Source organism: Aedes albopictus, chromosome 3, assembly GCF_035046485.1.
Source record: "Aedes albopictus strain Foshan chromosome 3, AalbF5, whole genome shotgun sequence".
NCBI classification, from domain to species: Eukaryota; Metazoa; Arthropoda; class Insecta; order Diptera; family Culicidae; genus Aedes; species Aedes albopictus.
This window is the reverse complement of record NC_085138.1, coordinates 191091499-191109680: the sequence shown is the minus strand read 5'-3', so window position 1 is coordinate 191109680 and position 18182 is coordinate 191091499. Positions and strand designations below refer to the sequence as shown.

The window sequence follows — 18182 nt, the reverse complement described above, 5'->3', positions numbered from 1 at the left end:
GTGCCTCTGGAGCCGGCCTTCTGATACCTGATACCCCTCCTTTTCGGGTGCTATTTTAGGATAGCATCCCACCTTCCCACCAGTGGTTTCTATTTTGGGTTTAGGGACTTCAAAAACATATTGATTTTCCACCGTGCGTTGCTAACAGCGGTCCTTACTTTTTATCGGACGTAGTACAAATTAAAACAAATTAAATATGTCCAAATTTTTTATGAATCCTGCAAAAAATGACAAAGGCCTAAAGGGTCACAGACAAGCACACGTAACACTTCTAACATTTCGTCACAGACAAGCAGACGTCTCCGGTCTCCCTCTAGTCATCTCTTATCGTTAAACGTTAAATAAAACTTTTATCACAGACAAACAGACGTAACACCTTGAACGATTTTCATGAAAATCCATCGCCCAGTTCACACTACCATCACCTGGTGGAAAAGTTGAACGAATCACTGTGTTGTGCAATATCGTCAACAGAAGGCGCTAGTGTGAAACGTCAAACGCATAGAAAAACCATGCGCGCGCCTCTGGTTGTGAAAGCCACAACTATGTAAATTTAAAATGATCGTTAAAAGCGTGGTCGACGGAAATTTCGCAAGTGTTACGTCTGTTGTCTGTGCTTTTAGTTTTTAAAGAATTTTTACCCTCAGAAATAAAAGTATACACGGAATTACTATTTTTTATGCATTTTGTATCCGCATCTCTCTCACTCTCTTTCTGTTTTCATGCTATCTGCTGGTTGAAGAGAAGTGTTTCGTCAACCCAGGCGAAGCACCAGATAGCATGAAAACAGAAAGAGAGTGGAGATGCGGATACAAAATGCATAAATAATAGTAATTCCGTGTATACTTTTATTTCTGAGTGTAAACCAAATAAATATAAGGGGACCTTTTTGCCTCAGTGTATTTTCAAATCGAATGCCCAGGTGTGTATTTTTCCGTGCAAGTTTGAGATGTCCGGCGTGTGCGCCGATCTTTGCATAATATATATCTATGTCTGTCTGTCAACAAAGTCGACATAAATATTTTGAGTGAGATTTCCGATCATCAGCTCGTCGCGGCGGCAGTAAAAGTTGTTTGTTTATTCGTTTTATGCGCTTATTTCTTGGACTAAACTTTTTTAAACTTCAAATAGTTAATCAGTTACACAAGGTAAGTATTATGTTCAAGCAAAACCATAATTGCGTCGCTTTATATGGTTCCTGAGCGCAATTGCATTCGTGTTTGGTCATTGTTTTCATTAATGGGATTTAAATGGGCGTGCCTCCTCATGATGCATCTCTGGAACGCGTCACGTAGCTGGTTTTGCTTAAGTCGACTAGCCATACAAACGGCTCTAAAATGGAATAATAATCCATATATTAATTAATTAAGGCTTTCAGGCTTGTGTTTAATTTACCTTCCTATGAATTTCATATTGTTCAGATAACTCCTCAAAATGGTTTGGTTGGAATCGTGCTGGTCTCCATGCATCTGGTCCAATTCGGTTAAGTCCGGAAGCTACGCGATTGCCGCTTACACTGTGGCAATGTGCATTGTGCTAATAACCATGGTAAGTAAAGAAAAACACACATGAAGTTCTTGTATGTACCTAATCATAATTCATTCTATTCCAGACTGGTTATATGCTCGCGGGTGGAGACTCTTCGCAGCTCTATTCTCCGCTGTTCGAGACAGACATTCGCGACTCGATGCAGATCGTCGGAGGATTCTTCATTGCGTACTTCCTTTTGCTGATCCTGTCGGCCTTCGGCATTTGCTACTCGCTGAAGACAACGACCCGAGGCTGGATGCTTCCCTGGTTGTCCCTGTTCGGAGTGGCCATTCTGTTCCAGTTCGTGTTTGGACTGTGGTTGATCGGGGGTTACTATATCTACGTAAGTATACAGGATAAATTGTTATGGTATGGACAGGTGGTAAAAACATATTTTAAGAATTTAAATCATGTACCGACGGTTCAAACTCTCTAAGCAAAATACCCGAATGAATGTAATTGTAATTGAATTTATTAATCATACGTAAACCATCTTGTACGATACATGTATCGAGTCATGGAAACTTTGGTGGGAATGTAATCAGTATTATATATTTTAATTCCGTAATTTATTAATTTGGCATGTGTCATAGGATAAGCATTAGAGGGCGGAATAATTCAACTGTTGAATGTTACAAAACTTATACACTATCATTCGAAGAGTTTAAAGTGTTTGGTATTTTCTCCTAGAACTCAACCGGATTTTTTTCCAGACATCTGTATTCATTTCTTTTAAGATTTTATAAATCTTTTGAAATAGAAAACGTCAGACACGGGATTGTGCGCTTGAGTTCTACAGTAAAATCTTTGCTTGAGAAGAAGTTTCACCAACTTTTTTAGCAAAATCATTCTTATTTTTTGAATCTTTCCTAATGTTTTTTCAAGGTTCCAATTCTAGGTATTCTCGGTTACCCAGTATTTATTAATTAATGTGATTACCTCTATACATTCTTGAAAGAGTTTCTGATAAAACTATACAAATTTTGAATTGAACGCGCTTAATGTAGCGGAAACTTCAAAATATATTTCTGAATAAATTCTGCAACAGTTCCTCCAATACTTCCACTACGGATATGATGTGCATCTTTCTCTAACGTTCAAAGAATATAAGTTTCTAAAAATTCAATTTGTTTATGAAAAATATGAACAGTGAAAGATTATAAACGTTTACAGTTTCTTTCCTACTGAACGAATCTCTATTAAACACTCGTTATGCTAGAGATGAAACTCCCGCGTTTCATTTGTACCATTCAGTGAACCTGAAAATCACTGGTAAATAGGATATGTTAATCCAGCGGTTTTCAGATCGTGCACCGCGGTGCACTTGGTGCACCGCGAAGCAATGACAAGTGCACCGCAGCACTTCAGGAAAGTTTTGCGTATTTAAATTTATATTCATTACACATTTCATGAAAAATTATTCGAGTTAATTAGAACAACTGAATTATTGGAATGCGCTCCAAGGGATTGAGAGCAAAATTTCCATTTTTTCCAGCCGGCGTGTCAACCTTGAATCCAGCAAACACCGTTTCAGATATTCGCGAAGAATCATGAAACAAGTCTGCCAAAACTTTCCTAATACCGTGAGGTGCCCATATTTCGTGCACTTAAGGATTCTCAAAATTTGATAAACGACTGAAATTTTACCATAAAGTATATCAGATTAATTTCTTCGATAATATTTAGTGCTGGTACTGTAGCTCCCAAGAAAAATATAAATTAGGCAACTTCACATTATAAAAGATAGTTATAGCATTAGTTAGGATTTGTTTGAAAGTGCCAAATTTCGTGCACAGGTTCCAAATTTCGTTCAAAATGGGTCCAAATTTCGCTCACTCTCGAATACGTAGAATTCGCCTAAATATGTTAATTTTCAAAACGTAGCATGCTCGTACAATACCAATGAAACCATAACAGGGTGTCTACTACCTGGAAAAACCTGGAAAACCTGGAATTATCAGGGAATTTTACTCGACCTGGAAAAATCCTGGAATTCTCAGGGAATTCTGGTGATCATCAGGGAATTTCTGTGTTTATCATTTTAATACAAATTTTCAGTTAGAAATGCCTCAAAGCGAATAAAAATTTTGGCTGCGCCGCTATTAACTACCCGCACGTTAAATATTATTTATCAGTACTTTTTTCACAGCACTCTCCTATTTTATGTTTTACCTATTTCGGAAAACTGAGTCGACATGCTTTTATTGTTAGAATTTTGAATTCTCAAATCTTTCAATCTATTGCAGCGTTAAATATTGGCTTAGTGACTTAAGTTGATAAAGCTATTTTTCTTTATTTCCATGTGAATGAGCTAACTGTCTTTTTATTGAGGTTTGCCTAACAAATTCGCAATCGCCTGTAGCTGTTGGAAAATACCTGAAGGAACTTAAAGATACATTTTGAGTGTAGTTCCTGAAACACCTGCAGAATATTATTGAACAATTGGAACTTCTGGCGGGTTCGATGTTAATTGTTAACTAACTATTGTTAATGTTAACTAGATGACTTCTGGAAGAATTTTTAAATATTTTTCTAACCATTTCTTTAACGTTTTTAGAACAACACATAAATGATTCTTAAAAATGTTTGAAAGAATGTTCAACTCTCTCTTTCCCATAGTTGCTTCTGAGCTCCACATATTTTTACGAACTCGAGAGAAACTATATTCGATGGACATAATGCAATAGTTTTGGAACATGATTACCAACTTATTAGTATATTCCAATTGTCAATTACTTGTTTAGAGAGTGAAACTATTGAATAACATTTTTTTCTATTAATTTTGAATGTAGCCCATCTGTTACAATGTGTGTTCGTATACTTATGGTAAAACGATGTTTTGAAGTAAAGTAATCTTTCAAATTTGTTGTGGAGAAAAGAATTAAAATATGGCAGTATAATTTGAAGTCAATTCTTTTGAAACTCTAAAGGATTTTCTGACTGAAATCCAATAAACATATCTGTCATTGTTGCTAGCAATTTCTATAAAAGGAGGAATCGCTAGAGAGAAGAATCTAGCGAAATTCCTGAAAAATACATACTTGAGCGATTCTTTTGCGAAACCAATAACGTGCGCAATAACTGAAGATATCCGTGAAGTGTTTCTTTGAGGATTTGTTTAAAAGCGTTAGCTGCAATTTTTAAAATGTCCGACAATATTTAAGAAAGTTTGCACAGGAACCACTCGAAAGATTTTTTGCTGGAACTGCCAAGCTTACCTTATACAAAAATATAGTGTAACTTATTTTTGTTTTCTTTGCAAAATTCCTTATAAATTCATGAACAAAATTTTAAACAAATTATGCAGAAAACTCTCCTAAAGTATCGCCAAGATTGTTTTAAGAATTCCATCAGAAATTCCATCATCTCATGCTTCTGTCCTAAATGCAGGTGGAATGTTCTCCTTAAATGTCATTATAGTTGGAACTAGAAATTTCCCAAAAATTAGCGTTTCCACGAATTTCTAGAAATCTGAAAACATGTTTATTTTAGTCGATTTGTTAAACCTGGAATTATTTTCAAAAACCTGGAAAAATCCTGGAAATATCAGGGAATTTCATTTTCATAATTGAGTAGACACCCTGCATAACTTGTAGATAAAATCGATGTCTGTGACGAAATATGAGTGAATATTTGCTGTTTCCCATGTTCGTCCCGGATGTTTACATTAAGATTTCCAAAATCCTTCTGTAGTTTTAAGGGTTATCATTTTTGACGTTTGTTTCGCTCTTTTATTGAAATCCTAATAAAACAATATATTGTTTGCTATTTGAATCAAATGTTCACTAACTTTACTGATGGTCAGTAATGTGAATTAATCATTTTTTTTAATTGTATTGTAGCTTTTTACCTTTCTATTATGTGCCATTATTAGATACATTCCTCGGGAGGTTAGTTCTAGTAAAGTGTCGTCTTTCAAATTTGTGTTCTGGCAATAAAGCTTACGGCAATAATTTGCTTGGATGAAACTAGCGGCTGTAAGCTACTACTCCCAATGAGCAGTCCCTAGCTAATTTTAAACCAATTAAAATAGTTATTAGAACTATTATTAATAACCGAATCATGCGATGGCTTCGTAGCCATTTGTGTACACATGAACCTCTAAAACAAAGTTATAGAAAAGAGTGCACGAAATTAGGGACCCATACAAATTGTGGGTTCCTAATTTCGCCAACAACAAAAATGTTGAAACAAAATAAGAAAATAACATTTTTAAGTAATTTTATTGCGTATTATAATAAAACATATTGAATTGAAATAATCAAACATAAATTGGAATATTTACCTTTGATAGAGATCGAAATATTTGTTCACTTCCGTGAGTGTTGATTTTCTCGTATCTCTGAATATGGCATCTGCTATTTGCATACATTTGCAATTTCTTTTTCAATCTTTGACATAAATCAAATTTTTCATTTCTTTTTGTGTGAATTGTATTGAGATCAAATGCAGTTCCGAGGTTATAGCAAATTTTTGATGATTCCGCTGTTAATTAGATAATAATACTCTCAGATGTCAGAAGTTAACGAAATTTGGGCGCGCACGAAATTAGGGCACCCCACGGTATCTTATTGTGTTTTCAATTTGCTTGCACCGATAGCAAAACTAGTTTTCAACTTGATTTCAGGGGAACATTTTTCTGCTCTCGATTTTGATGTTTTAACCGCTAAAACGACCAAAACGACAGCAACGTGAGTAATCAAAATCTACGACATCACAATATCAAAATTAGTTTTCAATATGCTATCAACCTTTGCTCGGGAAACGTATCACTTGAAAGAAATTATATACTATTAAAATCATCGTCATGTAAACATAATCCCTAATGCCAAACACGCTATGTCACAAAACGCTCAGTAGGTGCCGGTAGTGAGCGAACGTCAAACAGGAGCAAAAAATATGTAAGCGCCGTATGAGAACAATTTGCAAACTACAGAATATTTGATTTAAATATTGTTTAAAAAATAAAACGATAACAAATGACTAGAGGGAGACCGGAGACGTCTGCTTGTCTGTGACAAAATGTTAGAAGTGTTACGTGTGCTTGTCTGTGACCCTTTATGCCTTTGTGATTTTATGCAAGATTCATCAAAAGTCATAAGGACATATTTAATTTGTTTCAGTTTGTACTACGTCCGATAAAAAATGAGGACCACCTTTAGCAACGCACGGTGGAAAATCAATATGTTTTTCAAGTCCCTAAACCCAAAATAGAAACCACTGGTGGGAAGGTGGGGTGCTATCCTAAAATAGCACCCGACAAGGAGTGGTATGATAGGGATAGCGATGAGGACTTTCGTGGCGATGCTCTTAAGGAGTTTCATTAGGGGTTTCTGAGGGAGAGTTTCTGTAATTTATTTAGCAACTTCCCTGGGTTTCTTTCACAATAATCCTCCATGAATTCTTTAAGAATACCTCCAGGGATTTTTACAGAAATAAGATAGACAATTTATTCAAAAATTCCTTCAAAGATTATTTCAGAAATTCTTCCACGGATGCAATATAAAACTTTATCAGGAATTCGTTTAGAAATACCACCAGACTCTTTCGATAGTTCAATAAGGATTTCTTCATGAATGTCAGCAAGGGTTTCATCAAAATTTGCATGTGCAACTCGGATGTCGTTGCAACGCAGTCTCATTGAATCAAAACCAGTTACTATCTAACCCAAAGTTTCGACACTTTGGATGGTGTCTTCCTTCAAAGTGTCGAAACGTCGGGTTAGATAACAACTTATTTTGATTCATTCGCCTGGGGTTACCGAAGATTTTTTTAGAAGGTTTCATTTTTGGTATTCCTCTTGCGATGACTTCAGTAATATCTCCTGGGATTCATTCAGAAATTCCTCCATGATTTCTTTCAGATACCTATTCATCCACTGATTTTTACAGAAGTACTTTATGAAATTAAATAAATATTGGAGTTTGATTTGAGTAATTCTTCAAGGATTGCCTGAAGGAATTTTTAAAGGAATCCCTGAAGATACCTCAGGAGATTCCTAGAAAAAAAAAATGAAAATTTCTGAAGAGATTCCTGAACAAAAAATAGCAATTTCTAAAGTTGGTGGAGTTCCTGGAGGAATCCATGGGGAATGCCTGAAGGAACTCTTATGACTTTGTAGGAATTTATAGAAGAATGTTATGAGAAATGCATGGAGAAGTTTCAAAGAAATTCTCTGATGGGATTTCTAAAGGACATCCCTGAGGTATTTCTCAATGAAACCTTGGAGAAATTTATGAAGAAATTCTTCTAACCGCGGGAATACGTCGAATTATTGAACAATAATTCCAGAAGAATTTTTTTTAAATAGTTCAGGAGAAACGCCAAGAAATAAATCCCAAAGTGATTTCTAAAAGGATTCCTGGAAGGGTCTCCGGAAAAATTTCTTTAAAAATCCCCGAAGAAAGGCTTAAACAAATAAGCACAGACAAACAGACGTAATACCTTGAATGATTTTCATGGAAATCCATCGTCCAGTTCACACTACCATCACCTGGTGGAAAAGTTGCACGAATCACTGTGTTGTGCAATATCGCCAACAGAAGGCGCTAGTGTGAAACGTCAAACGCGAAGAAAAACGATGCGCGCGCCTCTGATTGTGAAAGCCACAACTATGAAAATTTAAAATGATCGTTAAGGACAGACTTGTTAGAATCCCAAAATGGCCACCACAATGGCCGACTGTGGCACGATTTCGAGAGCACAAATCTCTTCGTAAACAAAACCAGCGCACCTGAGCTTCTTATTTTAAGCTTATGTCGAGTGAGCAAGAACAGAATAATAAAATGCACTGTTGTTTGAAGCTTCCTTCTTGAGATTTGTGCGTCTGAAGTTATGATGCACTGTTGAAGCGGGATCTCAAGACGTCCTTAAAGGCGTGGTCGATGGAAATTTCGCAAGTGTTACGTCTGTTTGTCTGTGAAATAAGTTAGTTTATAACGCAGGAGCTCTGAGCAAGGATGTTTTCGATCACCTGGCATTCATTTGACTCATTTGCCCATAACTTAGTTCAGAAGCCTAATATTAAAATGTGGTGTTCGGCAAACTTATAGATTAGTGTTTTCCTACAATTATCACCAAGGACGCCATACTCTTACTCTCATATATACGGCGTGAGAGTGCTAGTGTCACCTACTCATACTAAGCGATCGAAAAAGTCGATCGTTTAGTAACAGAAGGTGGTACTAACACTTTCACGCCGCAAATATTGGAGTTATATATATGAATATAGCGTCCTTGGTGATAATTGTAGGAAAAACACGAATGTACAAATTTGCCGAACACCACATTTTAATATTAGGCTTCTGCACTGAGTTATGGGCAAATGAGTCAAATGAATGCCAGGTGATCGAAAACATCCTTGGCTCGGAGAATCTTCTGGGAAACCCTCTGGTACAACTTCTAAAAGAATCCTTTGAGAATTTTATGGAACAATTGCAGAAATGCAATTTTTTTGCCCGGTCACGGACTTATGGCAATAGGTTTCATGAGACTTTGCTTGGAGAACCTATATAATATTTATATTTTGATTTTCTTATTTATTTAGCTATTATATTTGAAAATATATAACTCTTAAATTCATTTTTATTGCAGCTTCAACAAACACTGTCCAGTTTGATCCTGTGGGCATGGATGGCGTACAATGTAAGTAAAATCCGCTAAATCAAATTACGATTTTTATTACCATCACCCTTCCTTTTTGCAGATCTACTGCTGGATGTGCGTATACTCGCAGTATCAAATTTTCGTCGACATGCAGTCGCCAAACATTGAACTGCTGATGCCTTAGAGATTTAACACACTTCCACACAAACAGCCAGTTCATTTACAAGATTTGACCAAATATGTAGCAACTACTTACGTGCATACGTATTAATGCTACTCACATCGTTTAGAGGAGTAGTAATGCGCACAACTGGAGGAAAACGTTTGTGGCCCATTTTGGACATACGTTTTTCAAGTTTCGATTCTCGAAGTGCCTTGGTCCATTCATTCCGTTGATGGTATTTATAGATGTAGTTTTTTTTTTACAAGTAGCTGACACTAATATATAGGATTAATGTAATCAAGATCAAAATGATTTTTTATAATATCAATCCATAGTTGTATTTTATGGAGATTATTCAAATGATGTTATGTATGAGAACGATTTTGTACCTCTATGTACGGACTATTTATTGTCGCGCTTATCTTAGATTCTCAGCAAGCTGCGTTCGAAACGCGCAGCCTCAGATCGCGCCAGACCGCGCACGTATGATTTGTATACGGTGTGCACCTTGGCTAAAACTGTTTTGCAGCCGCCGGGTTCAGCTGTCAGCCGCCGTATACAAATCAAGCGGGCGCAATCTTATGGCGGCTGACTAAGATCAGCAGGATCTGAGTGATTAAGCTAGGATACACAATAAATATGATCCATTGATTTTTAGTAATCTCTCGATAATAGAACTGAATCTCAGTTGTACCGTCCTAAACAAAACAATATCCGCAACGTTTATCTTTTATTGCGAATAAATAAATAAAACATTCAAATCAGAAGTATCTGATTGTTTTTTTTTTTCTTTCGAAAGACAATTTCTACCATTCTTCATTACACTACTTGACAGTTCTGCATGAATCAGGCAAAGACATCCTTGGTTTTTTGTCCTTTTTACACCCATGCGTTAACTGTCGATGTGAACTGAGATCCTTCAAATATTTTCTTCGTGCAATAAAGAATTCTGTTTCGTCCAGCGGTTGACTAGGCCCCACGTTGTGTTTAATTCCCCCGGGGGACTCGAGAAAGAACGAACTACTTCTACTACAGTTTAACGTTTTATTGGCGCACCACAGAGAGGCAGTGCTCCTGCTCTGTGGTGGTTCTATTGCTTACAACTAATTCTACATAGAACACGCTGTCGCTTATATAGGCGACAGCGATAGTACGGACAATATATATACAATTCAAATGAATGTGAATAGCAGCGGTGCGCTGCTCTGCTGCGTGTATCGAGCCCAACGCACAATCAGGCTGCTGCGGTTTCAAAGCGGTGGCTCTTCAATGGGCTGCTTCTGCACACGCTCTGTATGCTAGAAGCAGCCAACGACGACGCCGGCGACAGTGCGAGATCAAACAAATTCAGTGTAAATAACACTTTTTTAACATTTCCCACCTTACTGGGACCCAGCCTCTTGCAATCAATAAGTGCGCAGAAGACACCAACACAGTTCGATGCAAAATCACAGCTTTATTCACGATATTGCACTATCTTGCACAACAGTTGTTACTTACGATGTGGAAACTAGCCGTGATGATGCATGAAAATCATGCGTAATCGAGGCAACTTTCTTTTCCGAACACCCCATGACCGAGTCGACATTCGTCTGACGCTCAGTGCGCTGTCAAAATCAAGCAAAACGTCATCCGCGTCGAGATCGACCAAACTCCCGTCCGTCGTGCGCGTGACTCAATGAGGTACAGATACAGGTGGCGCAGATAAACATTGCGAACCACTAGTTGTCTCTTTTGTTCTACCGCTGATCTTATGTAACTCAATTAGTGACGTCACTAATTGAGTTGCATAAGATCAGCGGTAGAACAAAAGAGATAGCTAGTGGTTCGCAATGTTTATCTGCGCCACCTGTATCTGTACCTCATTGCGCGTGACTTTCCCGCAGGGCTCACCGTTTTTCTTCATCAGTCTCGCGGAACGGCAGCAGCACAAAACGTCATTCACTCTCATTTTTATATTTTTCCAACCAACCAGTCGTCGCCTACCGAAAGTGTTAATTTTCGTGCTTTTCCGGGAGTTAAACCGCGTCCCGGGTGTCCGCCACGGTCTGCCAACCGCTCGTAGTCGCGAAATGTGCTGATATCGATTGGAATCCGATCCCCCCAGAGTCCGAATATTTTTGTGATATTAGCGTTTAGCCAGGCGCGCGGAAGGTCGGAGGAGCAGCAGAAAGGTGCAGAGCAGTGTTCTCCCGTGTCCGTGAATAACCGAGAAGAGCAAAAAAAAGCTTCACAGGCTACACTAGATCATTCAATTGCACAGTGGTCCAGGGTGGTGTTGTTTTGACACAGAAATTTCAATAATGTTTTATGAATGAAAAGGATGTAAATGAGGGGACTAAGCTGCTTTTTTACATTATTTATGAAGATGCCAATTATTTAAACTTATTTTTGTCAAAATTTATACATGGTTTTTAATTAGGTATACATTTATCATATTTGGAACATGCATATCAATGGATAGCAAAATCTAATACTAGACGAGGTTTCATAATTGTTCATGATCCTGTGTTTGAGTTTTTTCTCGTAGGTTGTTTTTTGTTCGGAACATATGTTGCTTACATACCTAGTGTTTTGTTTAAGATTTTGTTGAATTCCAATTGGGCATCCCGATTCGTGTTTTAATATTAACATATGTAACACTTCTACGTTTGGATGTCCGTGCTAGGGATCCATTTATATGTCTCGTTCGAAATGGTCTGAAAGTTACAGGCTGAATATTAGATTGAAGCTACATTTCATGAGCCTGTGTTATACCTAAGCTCTACAAACGTTTAGGGATCTACTAGCAAATGTATAACATGTAACGCAATATCGTAACAATAAATTAACACAACACTATCTTTGAAGTGTAAAGAATAGAGCTTGCTGACGTTTATTCACTTTTCTCTTTCAAACATGCAGGCGGAATAGGATTTGTTGTCATCAGGAAAGGTTTCCCGATGAAAACAAATTCTATCCCGCCTGCATGCTTGAAAGAGAGAGGTGAATAAACGTCAGCAAGCTCTATTCCAACAGAAGTAATTTCTAGTAAACTGCCCTTATTCGCATAACAGTCCCATGTTTGCTGGGTTTCCTATTCACATGGGACTGTTGTGCGAATGGGGGTTGTAAACTATTGATAAAGTTTTGCGGGAAAATTTATGTACAGTGCAGTATAATGCATTGGATAGAATACTAAAGTTATACAGATTTTGGATTACTTGACGGGATTAGAAGCCCTTTCGAGTAAATTTCCAACTCTTCTACATTGTAGACAATGTAGAAAGAGTTGGGACAGACGATGTTCGGCTGGTTCGGAGGCTTTTAGGTCGGATCGCAAAGCCTACAGGAAAGCTCTCTGCTAAACGATCCGGCTGAAAAAGCCTTTGTACAAATATTTCCAGTTTGAGTGAAGTCAGTCGATTAAACAAAATCCTTGAGAAATCTAAGTATTTCCGAGTGAACGAACTTCGGTTGCCAAATGGCGATTTCAATTCCGCTGATGATGAAATTTCGGGATACTTATCAGCACACACTTCCTCGGATGTGTGAATATTACATCTTCAGATGAACCTGATCTCTGGCTTCGGCGCGGAGCATTGTAACTATTGAAACGATTGCGTGGGCACTAAACAGCTTTGCTCCTCTCAAATCTCCCGGGCAGATGGGATCGATCCCATTTTGCTTCAGAAAGTATTTGTTTATTTCAAACGTGTTTGGAAAAAAAAATACTTGTTTGCAGTTTTGCTACAGGGTATACTGCCCCCACTCGCATAACAGTCCCATTTGCAAAAAGTAGGAATTGAGTAAACAGCATTTGAAGTTTGAAAACTTGTTTCCATATAAAACTTTGAAAAAATTGCCAAAATTTGAAAAATATTTCGATCATTTCGAAACTTTTACAGATTGCTTTGCACATGAATATATAACTGTAAAAAATATTACAATCACTACAAAGTTGTTCAGTTTTGTGTTACGTAACATAAAAATCCATGATGGGACTGTTATGCGGGTACTTTTGATATGGGACGCTCATAACTTGGTATTTTTTTTACACATTGACATAAAAATTCGTAATTTTTATTGTTGTTTTTGGAAGTACATCAAAAATGATTACTATTCATATCGTTAACTCAAAAGTGATGAAAAGTCGAATGGGACTGTTATGCGAGTGGGGGCAGTATAGGTATTACCAAATTTTGTCGGGATAATACTGTAAAGTTTATTTCTAAAGTGGGTCGTGTGTCGTATTCAGAAACAAAGAGTTTTAGAACTATCAGTTTGACCTCTTCTTCTGAAATGCTTAGAACACATTGTGGATCATCACATCAGCGATGTTCATCTGGTCAACGTGCTTCTTCATGTAAATCAACATGCATATCAAACTGTTAACTCCACTGTATCTCTTTTACACAAGGTTGTTTACAATATCGAGAAAGCATTCGCTCAAAAGCAATCTTGTTCGGGTGTTTTCTTAGATATCGAGGGTGCCTTTGACAACGTGCCTTTCGATGCCATATTGGGAGTCGCGCGGAGTCATGGTATATCTCCAATGATTTAAAATAGGATTAACCAAATGCTCAAAAACCGACATTGCGTCAAGCAGCGATTAGAAAATTGAGCGTTTGTGGATCAGCACTCTTGTGGAAACTCGTAGCAGATACGCTATTGAAGCAACTCAACAATAGCGATTTCCCTACTTATGGCTTTGCCGACGATTACCTAACATTGTTAGTCGGTATGTGTATCAGCACCGTTTTCGATCTGATGCAAAGCTCCCTCCAGGTAGTTAAAAGACACGGACACGCTCAATGGTTACAGTGAGCTTATACATTCTTTGAAGGAAGCACGACACTACACTCTGAAAAATTTTCACGTCCGATTTACGCGAAAAGATAGGTAGTTTTCATCCACCACATTTTTCACGTAACCTTCACCGTAATGACAGGTAGCTGGATAAATTTGAGCTTCGCTAATCGACGTGATAAGTCAGGTAAACTTGACATTCATTGTACGTACCGATTACGTGAAATGTGTGTGAGTGCTACTGGAATTTCAGGTAAATATTACGTGAAAACAAGATTAGTTCTTCATGAATTTCACGTAATTTATGCATTGTTTTTGAATGGAAATAAAGTAGCCGTACTAGCTTGCAACGTATTTGAAGAGGCAAGAGATTTCAAATCCTTACAGAATGCAATGAAAAAAGCGGAAAAAGCATAAATTATGTGATACCGTAAATCATAGCATTTTTTTAGGGATGTAAAAACTCTTGACACCTCAAATACGCTACAAGCTGCTACAAGTACGTAACAATTTAGGAAAATTCTTCATCAGTCTTTTATTCAGAGTTATTAAAGTTGCATTCACTAACATAATAATTTTCACCTACATACGTTTTGGATTCTCCAAGATTGAATAATTCCGAGGATAATTCCAAACAAATCCAGAGGTTTCGACGCAAAATCTTCGTCGTCCAGCTGCTCCAAATATTCGCTGAACTAGTTGTCCGTCGACTAGACAAACAGCCCCTAACACCTGCTTCTGAAACTATAGAAAATAATAGAAGTCAACACTGTTTATAATTACATTTGCATTAAACAATTAAATTACCGTTCAAGATTTGCAGTAACTTGCTCTGAAACGGCGTGGTTCCTGCACCAACTTAGTATTGACGCCATATTGTTTTTATTTTGCACACCTGAAATTCACGTAGCTTTCGTTTTGCGGAAACTTCCAAGTCAGAAGTTTACTAACACAAACGCATTCAAACGATTTACGTGAAAATTAGGTGGATCTTACCAAACAGGGCGGTGCATACGCCGTGATTATCGGGTGATAGTTACTAACGTCAGGTAACTTTTGAGATTTTGTGAATAAGGGTGAGCTACGTGATATTTCACGTAAATTGGACGTGAAAATTCTTTAGAGTGTAGACAACGGACTAACATGCAACGCCCAGTGGCACAGCCGAAAACTTTTCCTAACAGCTGCGGAGGAAATCGAACCCATGCTTCCTAGCACGATGCGATTAAATGCTTGGTGACACTAGCCGCACGACCACGAAGCCACACAGTTTAGGGGTGCTGTCGCCAATATGGCCTTTCGGTTAATCCGAGTAAAACATCTATGTCCTTTTTCACTGAAAGGCGTAACCGTAAATGGGGTTCGACCTTTACGTCTCTTCTCTTTGAATCTGAAATCAATGTGACTGATCAGGTAAAGTACGTTGGAGTTATTCTTAAGTCCAAGTTTTCCTGGACACCTCACATTGAGTAACAACAAGTGATGCATGGGCTTCGTGCAATGCCGGTGAACCTATTGGCCTATGGGTGTCTTGTGTGGTAACAAAAGGGCGAAGCGAACAATCCAATCAAAATTATACCATCTTCAAAGGATGTGCTTAATGGCGATGTCTGGAGCGTTCTTTTCAACTCCAACGGCAGCGCTCGAAGTTCTCTTTGACGTTGTCCCACTACACATTCATCTTAAAGAAGGGGTAGGTACTTTCTTGCACTCAAGGTTGCGATCATTCATTTGCAAAGATTTACATTCATTTGCTATTATCTCTGTTCAGAAGCATGCTATCGAAAAACAATGTATGGATGAATTTAACCTTGTAATTTTATCTGAAAGTTTGCCGAATGACATTGGGGTCGCAAACATATACCAAAGTCATGAGCGAGCTGTGAAGGCAACTCTCCACGCGGTGAATTTAAATTACATTCACGCTGAGGAAAGTTGCCTTCACAGCTCGCTCACGACTTTGGTATGCGTGTGCGACCCCAATGTTATTCGGCAAACTTTCAGATAAAACTACAAGTTCAAATTCGTCCATACATTGTTATTCGATAGCATGCTTCTGAACTGAGATAATAGCAAATGAATGTAAATATTTGCAAATGAATGGTTGCAACCTTGCTTGCACTTACCGCCTATTGGTACTCAGTTTACTAGAGGAAACTCCAGTGAACCGTAGATCAACAACCTCGTTGGGTGAATTGCGCCAAAGTTGTCCTTGGTCCAAGTGATTCTACAATTGCTTGCAATTTCCCGTATATGACATTTTCCACAAAATTCCCTTCCCGGGAAGAGTGGACATTTGATTATCTGAAGAGAAGTATTTCAGAGGGAATTGTATGTTACACTGATGGCTCCCTTTTGGAAGGTTCAGCAGGTGCTGGTGTCGTCCACTCTCGTGAGGTAAGGTTACATCAGTTTTATTCAACTGGTAGACATTTTTTCAGGCCGAAATCGTTATGTGCGGAATGCAATCCAGCACGTTTTGAGCAAAGTTATAATGCTTCATTCATAAAGCATCATTTGACTTCATTGATCCTGAGCCAGCTATTCCGTTATCGGAGTTTTGGGTAAAGCTGAAAACTGTTCTGCCACTCAGCACAAATAATACTGGGATAGTTTGGAGTCAGTACAGTGCAAAATTGCACTGAGCCATCTTCGAGGGTGACGGAGTATGTTACAAATCTGGCTAAGCAGAATTACAACATGCTGGTCAAAGCATTGACTGGCCACTGCCGACTCATCTATCACATGGCGAATATTCAGCAAGTTGATTCATTTGTCAAATGTCCACAATACTTAGCCAGAAAATTTTATTTGAAATTAGAGATGTTTTACATGACACCTAAATGGTCAAATAAACAATCTTTTGAAACTCTTAAAGGATTTCTGGTAAAATCCTAACCAGATTTCGTATCCAAATTTCTTAACAAATCATTAGCAAAATTCCTTAGATGTCCCATGGGAAAATCTTTGAAGAATCCATGACTACACGACTACACAATAAGACCAGCTCGATATATTTTAATGAGTGTGCAAATTGTATCTCACTTAAACAAAATTGCACTACCTAGAGTTTAAAAATTCATGCAATCGTCAATTTTAGAGTAGCTAAGGTGGAGGTATGACGAAGCCACACCTCGAATTTTTAAGAGCACAAATCTGGAAATCCGAATGTCGGTTTGCGCTGAAAAGTTGATCGATTGGTTACTCGCAGGTGGTGACTAAACGATCAACTTTTCAGCAAGACATTCCGTTCTTCAGATTTGTGGTGTAGCTCGTTCATATCTTCACCTTAGCAATTAATAATAGGACCTTTACAAACGTTAAGCGAAACTTCATGCTAAAATACGAACAACTCCAAACTGATCTTGAATCGCTCCATTGAAAAGTTACTTTTCATTCAAAACAGTTTTCCATTCATCATCAAAACAACACCATTCTGGACCACTGTGCAGTGTGTGAGTGAGCAGCAGCGTTGTGAAAAATATAAGGAAGGAAGCAAACACGAGAAAATTACATAAAGAAAACCGAAAAGGAAACCCGGAGGATTTTCTGCGAGGTGCTGCCTGGTTCGCGCGGTTGCGGGGAAAAACGGATTAAAACAGCTGACCGGTTATTCAACTGCGTGAACCGCAAGAGGACTGGCCGGAGTTTATCCTCTCCGTCGCGTTCCCGTTCAGCAAATTCTCTGAGGAACCCAAGAGGAAGGGCACTGCCTGTGTGCGTGTGACGAAGCAGAATGTCCACTCCTGCCCGTAGACGTCTGATGCGAGATTTCAAAAGGTAAGTCGTAATGGTTTTATTTCCTTCCGGTTGGGATAACTCCTGCGTAGAATTCCTTGTCAAGGGCGATTCATTTCTTTGTTTTGATTCCAGTTACTTCGGTGACTCACCGCCAGCTTTTATAACATCATTATAAATTGAAGAGAAAGTTTTTTTTTATCGTCTGGTCATGAGCAAGCTCGAGTGGAACAGCTGCTTCTGCTTCCGTGCTGATTCGAGTGCTGACTGCGCTGACGGACGGACGATCGCCATAATCTATTTTCGAACATTATTTTGCTTACTTCGCGGATGCGCGCAGGCGGTGCTAGGACAAAGG

General features: G+C 38.2%; 2 protein-coding genes across 7 annotated transcripts in view; both read left to right on the top strand.

Annotated features, from left to right (window-relative positions):
- Positions 1-989: 989 nt before the first annotated feature.
- On the top strand, positions 990-10065 carry LOC115261407 (uncharacterized). The gene is made up of 5 exons (XM_029863027.2): positions 990-1148; positions 1422-1548; positions 1613-1873; positions 9124-9174; positions 9236-10065. Exons 2-5 carry the CDS (start codon positions 1435-1437, stop codon positions 9317-9319), a joined length of 510 nt encoding a protein of 169 aa, XP_029718887.1. The 5' UTR covers positions 990-1148; positions 1422-1434; the 3' UTR covers positions 9320-10065.
- Positions 10066-11183: 1118 nt separating this feature from the next.
- The window catches only part of LOC109429115 (ubiquitin-conjugating enzyme E2-17 kDa), a 50448-nt gene continuing 43449 nt past the window's right edge, over positions 11184-18182 (top strand). The window contains exons 1-2 of one of the 6 annotated variants that reach the window (XM_019704964.3): positions 11184-11472; positions 17539-17866. In XM_019704964.3, coding sequence (XP_019560509.1) covers positions 17823-17866 — 44 coding nt within the window. In that variant the 5' untranslated portion in view covers positions 11184-11472; positions 17539-17822. Of the gene's footprint in view, positions 11495-17472; positions 17867-17967; position 18182 lie in introns of those variants that run through there. The other 5 variants (XM_019704962.3, XM_029863026.2, XM_029863024.2 and 2 more) reach the window with 5 other exon arrangements.